The following is an 18097-nucleotide window of genomic DNA, read 5'->3' as shown; positions in this document are numbered from 1 at the left end:
TTTTTTAATTGGTGGTATTATTTTGCTTTTTGTGTTATTAAGTTGTATGAGCTTATTAACTAGTTATTGGTCTTAACATTTGCAAATCTTTTCTCCCATTCAGTAGGTTGTCTTTTCATTTTGTTGGTGGTTTCCTTTGCTATGCCAAAGCTTTTAAGTTTAATTTGGTCCCATTTGTTTATTTTTGCTGTTGTTTCCTTTGCTTTAAGAGACATTAAAAAAAATATATTGCTACTATTTATGGCAAAGAGTGTTCTGCCTATGTTTTCTTCTAGGAGTTTTATGGTTTCTGGTCTAAAATTTGGGTCTTTACTCATTTTGAGTAAATTTTTATTTTTGTATATATAGTGTGAGAAAATGTTCTGCTTTGATTTTTTTTTTTTTTTTTTTTTTGTCTTTTTAGGGCCACACCTGCGGCATATGGAGGTTCCCAGGTTAGGGGTCGAATCAGAGCTGCAGCTTCCAGCCTACACCACAGCCACAGCAAAGCAGGATCTGAGCCGCATCTGTGATCTACACCACAGTTCATGGCAACGCCAGATCCTTAACCCACTGAGTGAGGCCAGGGTTTGAACCTGCGTCCTCATGGTTCCTAGTTGGGTTCATTAACCACTGAGCCAGGAAGAGAACTCTATAAATATCTGTTCTTTAATATTGAAGAACCCCAGGGCTCTAAACTTGAACCTCTTTTCTGTATACATCGATTCCCAGGGAGATCTCATTTAGTCTAATGGTTTTAAATTCCATCTATATGCTAATTCTAGCATATAGTTTACATTTCTAGCCTGACTTCTCAGCCTAACATCTGCAGGTCCAACTGCCTCATGGATATCTCTACTCATATCTCTAACTGACATCTCAAAGCAAATATGTCCAAAAAGGAGCTTCTGGTATTTATCCCTTTCCTCTTTAAGTCTTCCCATAATGTATTCCATATAGTGGTAATTTCATCCTTCCAATTGCTAAGGGCACAGACCTTCTAAGTTCCTGTCTTTCTCTCTTTAAGTTCATACCCTACATCTGCTTCATCAGCATATCCTTTTACTCTGTATTCAAGTATTCAACATTATTTATCACATCTGTTGATGCTTCTGGCATAGCCACCATGCTCTCTTGCCTGGATTATAGCAATAGTCTTCCAGCTTCTAATCTGTTGTCAGCCAGCAGTCAGAGTGATTTTGTGTAGTAAGTCAGATTCTATTATTTTCTTTGCTCTCTTTTCAGCAGATAGCTTCCCATCTTATTCAGAGAATAAGTCAAGGTTCTTCTGTCCAATGAGGATCTCTTCGATTTCAAATATAGTTATCTTTCTGTTCTCATTGCTTACCACTGTCTGCCTTATTTGTCATATTAGTCTCCTTGCTATTCTTCAGGTATGCCACATGCTCCTGCTGTAGGGTCTTTGCGATTGCTGTTTTCTCTTCTCCCTGGAAGGTTTTCTGGATATTTCAGCAGCTTACCCCCTCATGTTATTGAGATCTTGAATCAATTCTGTTTAAAATTCTTTCCTACTCCTGTGACATGTCGTATAATTGCTCCCTTCCTAATTTTTCTTCTAAGTACTGATTACTATAAATCTAAAATGTGAAAGATATAATACATTTTAATTATTTAGTTTTAAAAAATCTGTCAGGCCAGGTTCATTGAGGAAAACAAATTGCATAGGTACTTCAAGCAAAAGGGAAATTAGTAAGGGGAATTAGATGCTTATAAATTTATTTGGAAAAACTGGAGCTATGGAGATTGGAAGACTGTTGTTCTCAGCTTTCAGGTTTGTCACTGATGCTACTGATTGTAGCTGCCTAATAGTACCAACATAGGGAACTGATAAGTGAGTGTTTGGTGATTGCTATAAAACCTCATGTCTGTCAAAGTCTCCATGTGTATTGACGGCATTCAGAAGAATGGCCTTGTTTCTGTCTTCTTCCTTCCATACATTGTGCAAATGCATTGCATTTGCCAAATGTAAATCACATACCGAATTCCATGGGCAGAGATAATTGCAAAATGGAGTTCTCATACTTTTAGCTTTTGTGATATAGAGAAGAGCACAGAAGGTGATGAGAATGAATAAGATTAATAGAATATAAAATGTATAAGTATGTGGAGATGAATACACACATACATATTTTATTAGTCAGGGTTCTCCAGAGAAACAGAACTGGTAGGATATGTGTGTATACAAAGAGAGAGAAGAGAAGAAAGAGATAGATTTATGTTAAGGAATTGGCTCATGTGATTGTGGGGGCTGACAAGCCTGAAATTTGCAGGGCATGCTGATAGGCTAGAAACCCAGAAAAGAGTTGATGTTGCTGTCTTGAGTCCAAAGGCAGTCTGGAGGCAGAATTCCCTCTGCTTTGGAGGACTTCAGTCTTTATCTCTTAAGACCTTTATGTGATTGGATGAGGTTCGTTATGGAGGATAATCTGCTTTAGTCAAAGTCTTTTGATTTAAGGGTTAATCACATCTAAGAAATACCTTCACAGCAACATCTAGACTGGTGTTTGACCAAACAGCTGGGTGATCATATATTGGCCAAGTTAAAATATAAACTTAGCCATTACGGGTCCACTTCTTACCAAATTGGCACCCATATACATTTCCTTAAACCATACTTGTGTTGAGCTGATTATGTCTCCCCAAAATTCATATGCTGCGGTCCTAACTCCTAGTACCCCTGAAAATGAATGTATTTGGAGATAGGATCTTTAAAGAGTTAAATTAAAATGAAGTAGTTAGTGCTGGTCCTGATTGCCACCTGGCTGATGCTCTGACTGAGTCTTCAAAAGGTCATTCTATTGTTCTATCATGCCAGCTGTTTCGGGATTATGGGGGTCATGGTAAGACCAGTGAATTTCACTACCTCACCCCCCCCCCCCTTCTGTCCTTTCTTCCTTCCTTCCTCCCTTCCTTCCTTCCTCTCTCTTTGTCCTTTTGTCCTTTTAGGGGCGCACCTGTGGCATATGGAGGTTCCCAGGGGTCCAGTCAGAGCTGTAGCTGCTGGCCACAGCCACAGCAATGCAGGATCCAAGCTGCGTCTGTGACCTACACCACAGCTCACGGCAACACCAGATCCTTAACCCACTGAGCGAGGCCAGGGATCGAACCCACGTCCTCATGGGTGTAGTCAGGTTCGCTGACAGCTGAGCCACAATGGGAATTCCTCTTTTCTTTTCTGCTATGAAATGAGTTCCTTGATTAGCAGTGGCTAATAGAATAATAGGATAGTTAGGTGAGGCATTCTGTAAGTCCATGGTTTGGCAGAAGCATTGTGTTCAGGGAAGGCAATTCTGTACTTAGAGTGTCTATTTCAGTAAGAATGAAGCAGTGCCTCTTCCATGGTAGAAGTGGTGTGATGTAATCAACCTGTCACCAGGTAGCTGGCTAATAATGACCATGACCCCAGGGGATAGTGTCGTATTGGGGACTCAGTGTTGGTCCCTGCTCCTGGCATATTTGGCACTCAGCAGTAGCAGGAACCAGGCTCCTCTTGGTGAGTGGAGGTCTTTGTTGCTGAACCCATACATAACTTTCATCCTTACCACTGTAGCTACTTTGTTCATAAGCCCATTGGGCATTGAGAGGATTGGCTGGGAAAAAGGCTGACTTGTATCCAGAGAACAGGCATGTATGTATTTGAGTGCAGATGTATTATAGTTTATAAAAATAAAATTATTTTGGAACACCAGGATATGACCAGAAGTCTACCTTATTTCATGGTTTTAGTTTTGTTAGTCAGCTGTTAGGAAGAATTATTAGAGAGGTTATTAGAGACTTTTGAATATACATATGAAATTACTATAGGAGTTCAGCTTGGAAGCTTTGTTAGTTAAAAAGCTCAAAAGAAAAAGATGTGATGAAGACACTTCTAAGACTTTTCAAAGTAAAAATAATAAAAGTGAAACATGCTTATTGTAAAATTGAAAATTACAAAAACAGAGTATTTTATACAGTGTTCTATCCTTTTGGTTTTTTTATACCTAATATGTTACGGTCTTTTTTCTGGTTTAGTTTATATATGTGTAACTCATTTTAAAAAATTACGGCATGATATTTCATTTTATGTCTGTAATAATTTAATATAATTTAAGCAAGCTCCTGATGATTAACATTGAGGTTTATTCCAGTTTTTCTCATCTTTTGCTTTGTTGGATGTGTTTATTGTTTATCTTTGTGCATTTGTATAATACATTTGTGGGATACATCCTAGCCTTAAAATTACTGGATTAAAGCATATGTATTTTAAATTGTCCTCCCCCCTAATTATTTCTGATTTGTGTTCTTATCATAAAAGTGTATGAGGGGAGTTCCCGTCGTGGCACAGTGGTTAATGAATCCGACTAGGAACCATGAGGTTGCGGGTTCGGTCCCTGCCCTTGCTCAGTGGGTTAACGATCCGGTGTTGCCATGAGCTGTGGTGTAGGTTGCAGACGCGGCTCGGATCCTGCATTGCTGTGGCTCTGCCGTAGGCCAGTGGCTCCAGCTCCGATTGGACCCCTAGCCTGGGAACCTCCATAGGCCCCGAGAGTGGCCCAAAGAAATAGCAAAGACAAAAAAAAAAAAAAAAAAAGTGTATGAGAACATCTTTTTTCCTATATTATTTCCAGTGTTGAATATTAGCACACTTTTCAGTTTTGCCAATGTAATAGTGGAAAAAAAAAAAACTAATTTTATTTCCATGATTGTAAATAGATAGAAGCATCTTTTCAAATTTTGAACAATCTCGTGTTTAACCTTGCTCTTGCTATTCCTCTTTTTTTAATTCTTTATTTTTAATTTTTTTGTTTTTATTTTTTGCTGCTATTCCTCTTCGCTTGGAGTATTTTCTTTCCTTTTTTCTGAACTTTTACCATTCTTCAAGGCCCATGTCAAAATCTGGTTGGTTGGTTGTTTTTTTCCCATGACTGGATTTCCCAATAACCTCAGCCTAAAATGATTTCTCCCTCCTTATATACTAAATGCTTTATTTTCCACTTATTACAGATTTATACCAGAACTAATACATATGATTTTCTTTTTCTTCTTCTAGGATTTCCATATTTACAGGATGGCTAAACATTAATGGAAAGAGAAGCATAAACCTTTCTTCTTTCACTATGGAGGCAGGTTTGGCAGATGGAGAACCTGACCGAACTTTGGTGAGTGGTTCAAATACAGTGGTTCAAGTACAGCATAATAAGGTACTATAATCTGCAGCGGTAAAGTGTTTGATGTAAGCCATCATTTTATTTAAAAGTGAATTAAAAACAAACTTTTAAAACTATTTTAAAATAATACTTTAACTCCTCCGTTGATAGGAAAATTCTTAAAGCTTGTTGAAGCATAGCCCAGTTTTCTGCTATTTCTGTCATATCTCCTACCTCTCTTCCCTTGCCATATAGTGTAAGCCATACTGATATAATAGTTTATGTTTTTCTAAAAAACTTTTTGTCTTACTGAAATCAAGAGGTTGTTAACAGTTGAGATTAAATACCTGCAAATCTCAATCACATGCAGCTATCAGCAAATGGACAGAATACAACAATCATAGTTAAGAATTAAGAGCGGTTTTCACATATATTCTTCTATAAAAGTATAGAGACTTAATAAATATTGCTGCCTTGTGTTGTGATTGAATTGTATTCTAAAATTAAAACTTATAGATGGGGTAGTGGTTATCTGTACCTTATCCAATAAGCAAAAAACAACAACAATAAAAATTCACCAGTAGGGTAGATTAAATGATGATTTGTCATTGTGTAAGAACATTTGTACCAGGATAATTTCAGTTTTAATTATTTTGCTTTTTTGAAGATTCCATTAAATGTTGATTTATGGACTTTAAAGGTGCCTGTAGGCAAAAGGTAGCTAGCTGATAGCTCTATGATCTGTTAGGTGGTAGATTCTTTGACAAATTTATATTTTTGGAATAATGTAGAGGCCAACTTTTCTGTCTTTCATACTGAAGTTGAGAGTCATGGAATTCCCATTGTGGCATAGCGGAAAACGAATCTGACTAGTATCTGTGAGGATGTGGGTTCGATCCCTGGCCTTGCTCAGTGGGTTGGGGATCCTGTGTTGACTGTGAGCTGAGGTGTAGGTTGTAGATGCGGCTCAGATCAGGTGTTGCTGTGCCTATGGCGTAGGCCAGCAGCTGTAGCTCTAATTCGACCCCTAGCCTGGGAACTTCCATATGCCACAGGTGGGGCCCTAAAAAACAAAAACAAAAAAAGTTGAGAGTCACTACTGAATTGAGGTGTTTGTGAATTTTAATCTAGTTAGTGTCCTTTGCTCAGGCTCAAATGTAGGATCAGTCTAATGATTGATAGCAAAATACAGTTTTGCTACTTGTGTTAACTTGATCTAACCTTTTTTGAATTTCTGGTTCACACTTTTTCTTTAATGGTCAAAAAAAAGTTAAACTTTAAAAGTTAAACTTGTTAATAGAGAATAAGATGAGCATGAAGATAACTCGTTTATAGAGTAGGTTATTGTAATGGCAATTTTAAATGGAAAACTGATGGTAGGTTATTTTGTTTCACTGTATTTTCAGAAAAAAATATTTGAAAGATTAAAGCCCTGTCTTAGAACATGATATTTACTTTGCCATAAATATTTTCTTATTTAAGCTAATTAACTCTATTTTCTTTAGCTAAAATAATCTTTTATTGGTAATAAAAAATCAGTAATAACAGAAGTATATATTTTCTAAGTATATACTTTATCAGCCATTGAAGGTAGATGTTTGTATATCCTTACTTTTGTAGATAGGGAAATAGGCTCAGAAGGTAAATTCTCTAAAAGCTCACAGTTGAAATGGTAGCACTGAGGTCTGTCTTTTTCTGAATACTTTGTTACTAACATCTTGACTATGTACTTGTCTTTCTGAACAGAATTGCTTAAAATTTGTTACCTTTTAAAGCAAATATCTAGATAGAGAGTATTAAATTCTATACAGAATATCTGCATTGTATTGATAAAGTTTTAATCAGTTTTTATTCTAAATTCTGTTGGTACTGAGAGAGCACATTATTTAAAAAACGAGAGCAAGATTCTTCCTGTTGTTCATTAAGTTTCTTCTGTGTGTGAGATGGACTCAAGTGACTTTTGTGTCCATTTATTCAGTTTTCTTCTTCTACATGAGATTATGCTTTCTATTTTTTAAAAAATCCATTTGCTCATTTATTATTTCAGTTGTGTATAGTTCTGTTTTTATGGTAGTATTGTTTGAGGTGGTAAATACTGAAAAATAAGAATTGAATCTTTATACTCTATTAATGTACTTCAGAACACAAGTGTGCACTTAATACCTGTCTAAAAATATTTTGTAAAAGTCCAGAATTCATCACTTTAGAAATTAACCACTAAGAAATCCTTTAAGTATAGGGATTTTTATTGCTGGATTGAGATAAACTAAATAAGGGAAATAAATATATTTTAGGATTAAACAAAATGAAATATGTCTTACCTTAAGGATCTCTTAGTATCTTGTTTTTATTATTGTTACCAGAGGAAACTACTTTAGAAGTTCTATTAGTGGTCAAAATCTTTAGTTATATTAAAAATTGATTATATAAATGACTTTTTAGAAAAGAATAAAAGTTTTTAAAATATGTATGAATCTTTTTATATTGTAAGGGACTCTCAATTGAGGAACTCTTAAGATTGTAATTTAACTTGAATATTTGAATTAAATGCTTTCTGAAGTGAAAGGAACTGTAAAGATGATTTGGTTCAGTAATTCTCAGAAAGTAGTAAAATGAGTATCTTCTTGTTGGGCCCAGAGATGACCCAACTTCCTGAAACTTTGAAACTCGGCAAGATTTTCATAATTATTGCGATTCACTGCTGATAAAGTAAAGTTGGTATATTATTAGAGTTTATTGAGAGCTTTTAAATCATGTTCTAAGAAGTATGGCTACTATATATAACATTTGGCAACATCATATAGTTTGTGTGTATGGGCATACAAATTAATGGAATTGCCCAATTTTGGTAACATCAAGTATTATTTTTGAGTAGTGAGTCAGAGATTTTAAATGTTGTTCTTTTTGTTTTCTTGTTTAAATACAGTTGACCCTTGAACTATTGGGGTAAAGCCTCTGACCCTCAGTGCAGAACAGGGTTTCCTTGGTATCTGTGATTTAACCAACCACTGAACTGCAGTGCTGTGGTATTTACTATCGAAAAAAATCCACCTGTAAGTCCACTGTAAAATCCACTGCACAGTTCAATCCTGCATTGTTCAAAGGTCAGCTGTACTATTAGTTAAGCTTCATCATTGTCATTATTGATTCAGTGTATTTAATGTTGTTAGTGATAGCATATTTATAAGGACAGTATTTCCTCTTAAAGTATTTTCACACTGGTACTTGGTTATTCTTATTACCCTGTCCCCACCCCAAAGTGGGAATGGATGGGGAAGAAGAGCTGTGAAGTTTCTTGTCTCATCTATTCTAAATGCGCCACCAAATTCGGTACATGTGCTTATGTAATATTTGAATATCCTTTGAGACCTGCCTACTGAGTGTGGCTAATGCTTATATACTTGTGCCTTGTGCCTTTCCTTTTAATCTTTAACAAAGATTATGCTACCAGCAGAGCTTTTTGCAAACCTATGAGTCCTGTGGCAGCTTTTCCCTCTTAGTCTTCGCAGGAAACTTAGAGGTCATTTAGCCTAATGACCTGCTTAATATAAGAATTCTATCTATAGTATCCCCTGACAGTGGGTGTGAACACATGTTCATGAGTTATAGGTAACTCAGTTTCTCAAAAGGGAGCTCAGGTCTTTATATTTAAACTGAGATAAGCTTCTCTGTTAAATCTTACCATTGGTCAATTATGCTAGTTCCTCAGTGCTATAATTCACCACAAATTTAGTTGTTTAAAACAACAGAAATTTATTATCTTATGGTTCTGGATATCAGAAGTCTAAAAGCAAGGTGTTTTGTTCATTCTGGAGGCTCTGAGGGGGAGAATTCCTTTCTTTTTAACTGCCTATAGAGGTTGCATTCTTTCACTGGCTTATGGCCCCTCCCTCCCATTACTTCAGCCTCTGGCTTTTGTTGTTTCATCTCCTTCTTGCCTTTCTTGCATTGAGCCCACTCAGATAATTTTGAATAACTTCCCTATCTCAAGATTTTTAACTTCACATCTGCAAAGTCCCTTTTATCATCATTCATCATTCGCAGGTTCCAGGCATTGGGATGTGGACACCTTTGGGAGGCAGGATTTTTGCTTTTTTTTTTTTTTTTTTCATTTTTAAAAGTGTTATTGAACTATAGCTCATTTACAATTTCTGCTGTACAGCAAAGTGATTCAGTTATGCATGTACGCATGTCTGTTCTTTTTCAGATTCTTTTCCTGTATGGGCTATCCCAGAATATTAAGTAGAGTTCACTATGCTACACAGCAGGTGGGAGGCTGTTATTCTGCCTATGAAGGTCAGAGTTCTAACCTCAGGTGCATCCCAGTCTAGTGAATGGGTCCTACTGCTAAATAATCAAAAAATCGGTAGTTTGGTAGGGCATCTCACCTGGAGAGTTGCCGGTTAGATTGAGATCTTAAGTTATGTAAATTCTTAGGTTGCAGAGATGTTCCTTTTTTTCTTTTTTTTTTTTTTGGCTTTTTAGGTATGCATCCCAGGGCATATGGAAGTTCCCAGGCTTCAAATCAGAACTGTAGCTGCTGGCCTACACCACAGCTCACAGCAACTCCGGAACCCCAACCCACTGAGCAAGGCCAGGGATCAAACTCGCATCCTTTTGTATACTATTCAGATTCATTTTTGCGACGCCACAATGGGAACTTGCCCAAAGATGTTCATATGAAAAAAATGAAATAACTGGAAATTTTATACACCTACATACTTATTCTCTCTTATATTAAAATAGCTTCATCTTCCCAATAGCTGCTTGCCAGCTATAATACTTTATATTAATTACATATTCAAGAATGTTAATAGAAGTAATCTTTCTTTCTTTCTTTTTTTTTTGGATTTTAGGGCCACACCTGTGGCATATGGAGGTTCCCAGGCTAGGGGTCTAATCAGAGCTGTAGCTGCTGGCCTGCACCACAGCCACAACAATGCCAGATCCAAGCCGCATCTGCGACCTACACCACAGCTCACGGCAACGCCGGATCCTTAACCCACTGAGCAAGGCCAGGGATTGAACCCACAACCTCATGGTTCCTAGTCGGATTTGCTTCCGCTATGCCACAACGGGAACTCCAGAAGTAATCTTTCTTGAAGTCTTTATTATATAAAATTTGAAATATGTTTTTTAAAATAAGATGAACTAGTATAATGAATCCTGATGTACTCATCACTCATCTACAGCACTGTCAACTCAAGTCAGTCTTGTTTCATGTATATTCCCACTTCCCACCCCATATTTTTTGGAAAAATTTATTTTATTCATAACTATTTCAATATATATCTCTAAAATATAGAGACTTTTCTTTCAAACTTTAACCATAAATACTATTATTACCCTAAAAATGAGTAATTCTGTAGTATCAAATAATTGGTCATTGCTTTAACATACCTAATTTTTTCGTCTTTTTTTTTTTTTAGGACTGCACCAGCAGTGCATGGAGGATCCCAGGCTAGGGGTCAAATTGGAACTGCAGCTGCTGGCCTCCACCACAGCAACACGAGATCCGAGCCGCATCTCCTACCTACACCACAACTTACTGCAATGCCAGATCCTTAACCCACTGAGTGAGGCCAGGGATCGAACCTGCATCCTCATGGATGCTAATCAGATTTGTTTCTGCTGAGCCACAACAGGAACTCCCCTGATTGTCTTATAAATATGTTTTTTATTTGTGTTGGACCTGGTTGATAAGTCAGTTTAAGTCTTTTTTCGTCTTTTAAGTCTTTCCTGCATCTGTTTTTGATTTCTCCTTTCCAAATTTTTTTTTTTTTTGCTTTTTTTTTAGAGCTGCACTTGCAGCATATGGAGGTTTCCCAACTAGGGGTCGAAGCAGAGCTGGAGCTGCTGGGCTACACCACAGCCAGAGCAACACCAGATCCGAGCCTCGTCTGTGACCTACACCACAGCTCACAGCATTGCCAGATCCTTAACCCACTGAGCGAGGCCAGGGATTGAACCTCTGTCCTCCTGGATCCTAGTCGGGTTTGTTAACCTCTGAGCCACCACAGAAACTTGCTCTTCTTCAATTTTTAATTTTCGTTTTCAATCTATTGAAGAAATAAGGTAGTTTGTTTTGTAGCATTTACTGCAACCTGAATTTTCCCCCATGGTGGTTGTTTAATGTGTTCTTCAGTTACTTGTATTTCTTGCAAATTGGTCATTAGATAATCCTAATTTGAGGCTTGCTTGGGTTCAGGTTCAGTCTTTTTTTTACAAAAATACTTCATTGATGTTGTTTTGCTTTACTGTCAGGAGGCGCATAATGTCTGATTGTCTCTTCTTGTGATAGCAGCCATTGATGATCATTGCTTAGGTCTGTTAATTCAAAATGAGTATAAATTAATAGTAGTACTTAAATATTTGTAAATGTTTGAACTTCCCAAGTGGGAAAATGCCATTCTGTATTTTTTCCTATCGTTTGGATACTTAGATTCTTTTCTTTTCTTCTTCCTTTTTTTTTTTTTTTTTTGCTTTTTTTTTTTTTGCTTTTTAGGGCTGCACTCACGGCATATGAAGGTTCCTAGGCTAGAAGCTGTTGCTGTCGGCCTATACCACAGCCACGACAACGCCAGATCCAAGCTGCTTCTGCGACCTGTGCCACAGCCCACGGCAACGCCGGATCCTTAACTGACTGAGCGAGGCCAGGGATTGAACCTGCAACCTCATGGTTCTTAGTCGGATTTGTTTCCGCTGCACCACGATGGGAACTCCAGGATACTTAGATTCTTACCATATCTTCTTTTCAGGCAGGTTTTGTTAGTGGTTATTCTTATTCCTATTAGAGGCTTGAGTAATATAATGTCAAATTTTTGCAGGTACTCTTGAATACATTTGGGACTCTTTAATAAATTTGAGCTAAATTACAGAAAAGATTATTAATTTTGAAAAAGTGAAAGAAATAGCCAGTGGTGTACACAATCTGTCAGCCAGCTTCCAAGGCAAAAATCTTTGTATTTTCATCATGCTTGGAGATTTTCTCAGTGTATTCCCAGGACTGTGGAACTCAAGGACTTTTCAGAGAATCTATGATGTTGAAGTTATTTTTGTAGTAATACCGTGGTACTTAATGTTATTTGCTTTTTTTCTCATTCTCTCATGAATGTACAATGCAGTTTTATCCAAGATTGTATGAAGTGTGATTATGACTAATGAAGTGTATGTTTGTGAATTCTTCTTATGTTTTCAGATTTTCTTGTTTTTTTCATAAGCAGTGTGTTTTTTTTTATTTTTTAATTTACTTTTTGCTTTTTAGGGCCCCACCTGTGGCATATAGAAGTTCCCAGTTTGGGGGTTGAATCAGAGCGACAGCTGCTGGCCTACGCCACAGCCCCAGCAACATGGGATCTGAGCTGCATCTGCAGCCCGCACCACAGCTCACGGCAACGCTGGATCCCCAACCCACTGAGTAAGACAAGGGATCGAGCCTGCATCCTCATGGATTCTAGTCGGATTCATTTTCCCTATGCCACAACAGGAACTCCTAAGCAGTGGGGTTTTTTTTGTTTGTTTGTTTTAAATTTAAATAAACTTCATTTTTTAGAGGAGTTGTAGGCTTAGAGAAAAATTGTGGGAGTTCCCATCATGGCACAGTGAAAACAAATCTGACTAGGAACCATGAGGTTTGAGCTTTGATCCCTGGCTTTGCTTAGTGGGTTAAGGATCCTGCATTGCAGTGAGCTGTGGTGTAGGTTGCAGACGTGGCTCAGATCTGATGGTGCTGTGGCTATGGTGTAGGCCAGCAGCTGTAGCTCCAATTAGACCCCTAGCCTGGGAACCTGCATATGCTGTGGTTGCGGCCCTAAAAAGCAAAAGAAAAATTGTGAATACAGAGTTCCATATAGCTTGTACCCAGTTTCCTCTATTATTAGCATATTAGCATGGTGCATTTGCTGTAATTAATGAATCCAAATTGATAAGCTATTAACTGAAGTCCGTATTTCGCCTCAGATTTCCTTAGTTTTTACCTAATATGCTTTTTCATTCTGGAATCCCATCAGGATAGCACATACCAGTTAGTTATCACATCTTTCTAAGGTCCTCTTGGAACTTATGATTTCTTAGACTTCCCTTGTTTTTGATGACCTTGACAGCTTTGAAGAGTGCTGGTTAAGTAATTTACCATGTCCCTTATTTCGGATTTGTCTGATTGTTTTTCTTATAGTTAGACTGACCTTATGGGCTTTTGGAAGGAGACCACAAAGATAAAATGCCATTTCATCACAATTATTAAGGAAAAGTACCTTCTATCTTTGTTAATCTGGCAAAGATAATGAAGTTTTCACTTTTAATTTCTAATACAGCAAATATCAATAGGTATAATCCACATAAACAACAGCCCTTTGGAGTCTTTGGTAATTTTGAGGAGTGAAAGAAATCTGGAGACCCCGAGGTTTGAGAACACCTTATTTAAACTTGCAGCAACTAGGAGTTCCTGTCGTGGCTCAGTGGTTAACGAATCCGACTAGGAACCATGAAGTTGCGGGTTTGATCCCTGGTCTCGCTCAGTAGGTTAAGGATCTGGTGTTGCCATGAGCTGAGGTGTGAGTAGCATACACGGCTCGGATCTGGCATTGCTGTGGCTCTGGCGTAGGCCAGTGGCAACAGCTCCGATTAGACCTCTAGCCTGGGAACCTCCACATGCCAAAGATGAGACCCTGGAAAAGACAAAAAAAAATAAAAAAATAAACTTGCAGCAACTAACACTTTAAAAGCAAATAACTGTTAGCTATATGATTAAAATCTTTACCAGCTGTGATAAGCCTTCAGTTTAAAAATCAGAAGTGGAACCTTTAACTTACTCTCAAGTAGGTAGTTTTTGTCATTTACCTGGTAGAAAGCTGTTTGTTTTGCTAAATTAGACTTGAAAAGGGAACATGGCTTTAAAGATTTATGTTTTTCTTTCAATATCCGTAAATATTGAAGTCATTCAGTTTTTAAAAGTATTGGATTGAAGATTTTTCATAAACATTATCATTTGCTGTTTCTCCTGAGTTTTAAGATATACAGTTGCTTTTTGTAAGCAGAATATAATTAAAGCCAAGGTACTCACTGCTCTGCAGTTAACTCAGTTAAAATCATGTGTGTTAAAAATCTTAAATTTCTGGAAATTCGCCTGTCGCACAGTGGATTAGGGATCTGGCGTCGTCACAACAGTGGTGCGGGCCTGGAAACTTCCACACGCCATGGGCAAGTCCAAAAAAAAAAAAAGCAAGAAAGAATCTTAAATTTATTTTTACTTAAAAAAAAAAAAAGATGAGAGTCCCACAAAACCTCAGAAAGACATTTGAATGATTAGAATTTTAGCATGTTAGAGATACATAAAGACAAAATTTGATTAAAAAGTCGAGAAAATCTCCACCTGTCCAACTATCTAGTGAGAATAGAGCAATGAAGAGATTTTTATCCAGACCTCACATCACCTTAGTAGGTTTCCATTAACTTACGACTGCTTCAGAAATCACCTTAAGTTTTATTTGTTTGTTTTTTGTCTTTTAAGGGCTGCACTGTGACAGATGGGAGTTCCCAGGCTAGGGGTCAAATCCGAGCTGTAGCCTCCGGCCTGCGCCACAGCCACAGCAATGCCAGATCGGAGCTGTGTCTGTGACCTGCACCATAGCTCACAGCAATGCTCAATCCTTAGCCCTCTGATCAAGGCCAAGGACTGAACCCATCCTGTCATGGATACTAATCGGGCTTGTTATTGCTGAGCCATTATGGTAACTCCCCAGAGGTCACCTTAAGTTAATACTGTGAAAACTGCAGGAATGGAGCTTTGAGAGAGGGAATGAGTTTACATATGTGTGTATGAATTTATGTTTATATGCTTGTATGTAAATGTACACACACACATGTACACACACACACAATTAAATTTTGGCCAAACATTTATTGAGTAAAGAAAACAAGCCTACCATCATTGAAAACATCTATACACATAGTACCTTGCCGGGTTTATGACTGACTGTACCATGTTTTGAACACATTTTAGGTCCCAGGGGCAATATTATTTGCTGCTTTAGGGGAATTAGTAGAAAATAAAGTTAGAGGAAATGAATAACAATTAACATTTGTTAAATTTCTGTCACGTGCCAAGAGCTGTTCCAAGTGCTTTGCAGATAAACTCATGTAATCTTCACATAATCCTATGAGATAATATTATTTATATCTCATTAGTAAATAGATGAGGACACAGAGAGATGAGAAAGTTGCTCAGAGTCACAGAGCTATTAAGTGGCAGAACTGGGATATAGTTTGGCTTCAGAGACTAAGCTTTGCATTTTCCTTTACTGCATCTCATCTATGATTTTTGAATCAGATTATACAGAGCCTCGAATACTATTTTTACAGTTTGGGAATTTTGTTTTTAAGGTAATGTCAAACTGTTAATTTTTTTTTTTTTTTTTTTTTTTTTGAGTGGAGAGACTGCTTGTTCAGAGTGTGTGGCTTAGGAAAATTATCTTGGCAGCATTATGGATATTGGAGGGAGGAGCAACCAAGCTTTAGTATTTTCTAGGGTGTTCTGAAAAATCCAAGTACTCAGACTGCACCCTTGTTCAATTGAATTAGAATCTGAGAGGGTGAGACACAGACATCAGTACTTTTTCCTAGCTGATTTCATTGTCCAGCTAAGGTTGAGAACCATAGAAATAGAAGCAATTAGCTCATGGAACAAGTTAGCATGCAGTTGTGTAGTCTAGGTAAAAGGCAGTTAAACCTGTGAAGTCATAGTAGCAGAGTAGACACTATGTCCTTTTTGGGATTTTGCTTTTTCCCATAGATTTATAAAGTTTGCGCTTTCCATATTTGGGTTACTTACTCTATTTGTGTGGAGAGAAAAAAACGTTATTTTTTGCAGACTTACTGTGTGCCTTCATCTGGGCTTGGTGTCTTATACTTTTTCATTTAATTCTCTACCTACTACTGTGAAGTAGTCATTACTCTGTTTTTAGACATGAAGAAACTGAGTCTCTAAAGAGGTTAGTAACCTTTCTAAGATCGCATATGCTAGTGAGTAGGCCATGCTAGGATTTAAATACAGAGACTCTAAGTCTGTTATTCTTGTCATTGAATGTAAGACTAATATTTTTATGTTATAAAATGATCTATATTACACCTAGCCTTTTAAGTATCTCTTTAAAGTTTTTATGTGCATTACCTAATATAATGTATACTTTGAAAAAATGTGTGATCCATGATCTATTTTATTTAACCCAAAGTTTTGTTCTCTTGTAACTAATTTTGACTTTTCTATCAGGGGTGAGTTTTTTGGCATTTTAGGCACCACATAGTGGCTGACACATGAAGAGCAGTTGCTAGCTGTGTTTTTATGTGTGGTAGATATTCTGAGTCACGGAGGTTGATGTTTTCATATTATTAGTAGTAGTCTTATCTGTGGCTTGATACAGAACAATGTAATATACTAATGAGTGATTTGTTAGAAATGGAATAGAACTTTAGAAGGAAAGAAGGTATTTGTTAAAGAGTTCTTACGTCTTAATTCAGATTCTGGTCATGATTTCAGGCAGGCTCATGTATCTGTGTAAAGAATTGGTCAATATGAAATTCCACGTAATATAAGCTTTTGTTTCAGACTGAAACTCGAAATTGTGTAAAGAAGTTATAAGATTAAACATCATAGACTGAAATACTAATGCACATGAGCTACCTCATATAACTGGTTAATATGATAGTGATAACATGGGTTTCTGTTGAGCTGTTATTTTATACCCTTTTCAGGTAACTATGGATGGTTAGGTCAGACATAGAGGAGAATGTTAATGAGGTCAAAGGCCACGGTAATAAGTTTTGTTCTTTTAACTTTTCTCTCTCTCTCTCTCTCTTTTTTTTTTTTTTTTTTTGTCTTTTTAGGGCTGCACCCTCTATGTATGTAGGTTTCCAAGGCTAGGGATTGAATCAAAGCTGCGGTTGCCACAACACCACAGCCACAACAACATGGGATCCAAGCCACGTCTACAACCTATACCACAGCTCACAGCAACACCAGATCCTTAACACTGAGCGAGACCAGGGATTGAACCTGTGTCCTCGAGGATATAAGTCAGATTTGTTTCTGCTGGGCCACAGTGGGAACTCCTCTTTCTTGTTTTATAATCACAGACCTCAACAGCATCCTCACGGGATGAGTGATATCAGTTGCAACTGACATCATACTGACTGATTTTGAACTTCCCTTAAATGTTAAGATCTTGTTGAAGGAGGTTGGTTTAATCCCATCAAGAGACCACTGATAGCAGAAGAAATATAATCCATTATCAAAAAACAGTGGTGAATTTGTATCAGCATTACTTATAAAGGAGCGAAATATTTAAGAAAAAGCATGCAGGAATTTCTAGTAATGGAATTTGAGCATATATGATGGTCAGAGACTAATAGTTGAAGAAAATACAAATATACTCTAAGTTACAGCTAAGAATGTTCTTAGGATTGAGGTAATTTTCTGTGTTGAATTGTTAGTTTAACAGAACTTTAGGACGCTAACATCTCATGAGCAAATGAAAAAACTATATTCAAGATTTTTGATGGAGTATGTTTAGAATTCAGATTTCATGATTTTAGTCCGTATTAGTTTTTTGTGAACCTATTTTAAGCATGCAGAATGTTAAATTTTGGAAAATACAAAGATGAGCAAGATGTGGTTTTTTTTTTGCCATAAGATATTTAACTAAATCATTTAATAAACAGAGGAACTCAATGAACTATATATAACAAATTATTTACTAGGTATTAGGACTATAATAACTAAGCCTTTTGTTTATTCATGCCCTTATTCATTCATTTAGCGTTTGAAAGTCTACGGTATTCAAGGTTTGTTCTAATTTTAAAAGAGATTATAGTGAACAGAATAAACAAAGTTTCTACACTAGTGGAGCTAACATTCCATTGGAGAAAGACAAAAATATACATAAATATATACCATGTTATGTGATGATTGTTGTGAT

General features: G+C 36.9%; 1 protein-coding gene across 5 annotated transcripts in view; it reads left to right on the top strand.

The window, feature by feature from the left end:
- OSBPL8 (oxysterol binding protein like 8) overlaps positions 1 to 18097 on the top strand; it is a 176520-nt gene that overhangs the window by 49681 nt on the left and 108742 nt on the right. For 4 of the 5 annotated variants that reach the window (XM_005655647.3, XM_005655643.3, XM_021092052.1 and 1 more), the window contains exon 2: positions 5030 to 5138. Coding sequence is in view for 2 of the 5 variants with exons in the window: in XM_005655643.3 (XP_005655700.1) it covers positions 5097 to 5138 (42 nt within the window). In the remaining 3 variants the exon portion in view is untranslated. Of the gene's footprint in view, positions 1 to 5029; positions 5139 to 17006; positions 17588 to 18097 lie in introns of all 5 variants that reach the window. The other variant, XM_021092053.1, reaches the window with a different exon arrangement.

The sequence above is a fragment of the Sus scrofa genome, chromosome 5, assembly GCF_000003025.6.
Source record: "Sus scrofa isolate TJ Tabasco breed Duroc chromosome 5, Sscrofa11.1, whole genome shotgun sequence".
Lineage (NCBI taxonomy): Eukaryota > Metazoa > Chordata > Mammalia > Artiodactyla > Suidae > Sus > Sus scrofa.
Note: the sequence above shows the minus strand (reverse complement) of the source record. Positions and strands in the feature narration are given on the sequence as shown.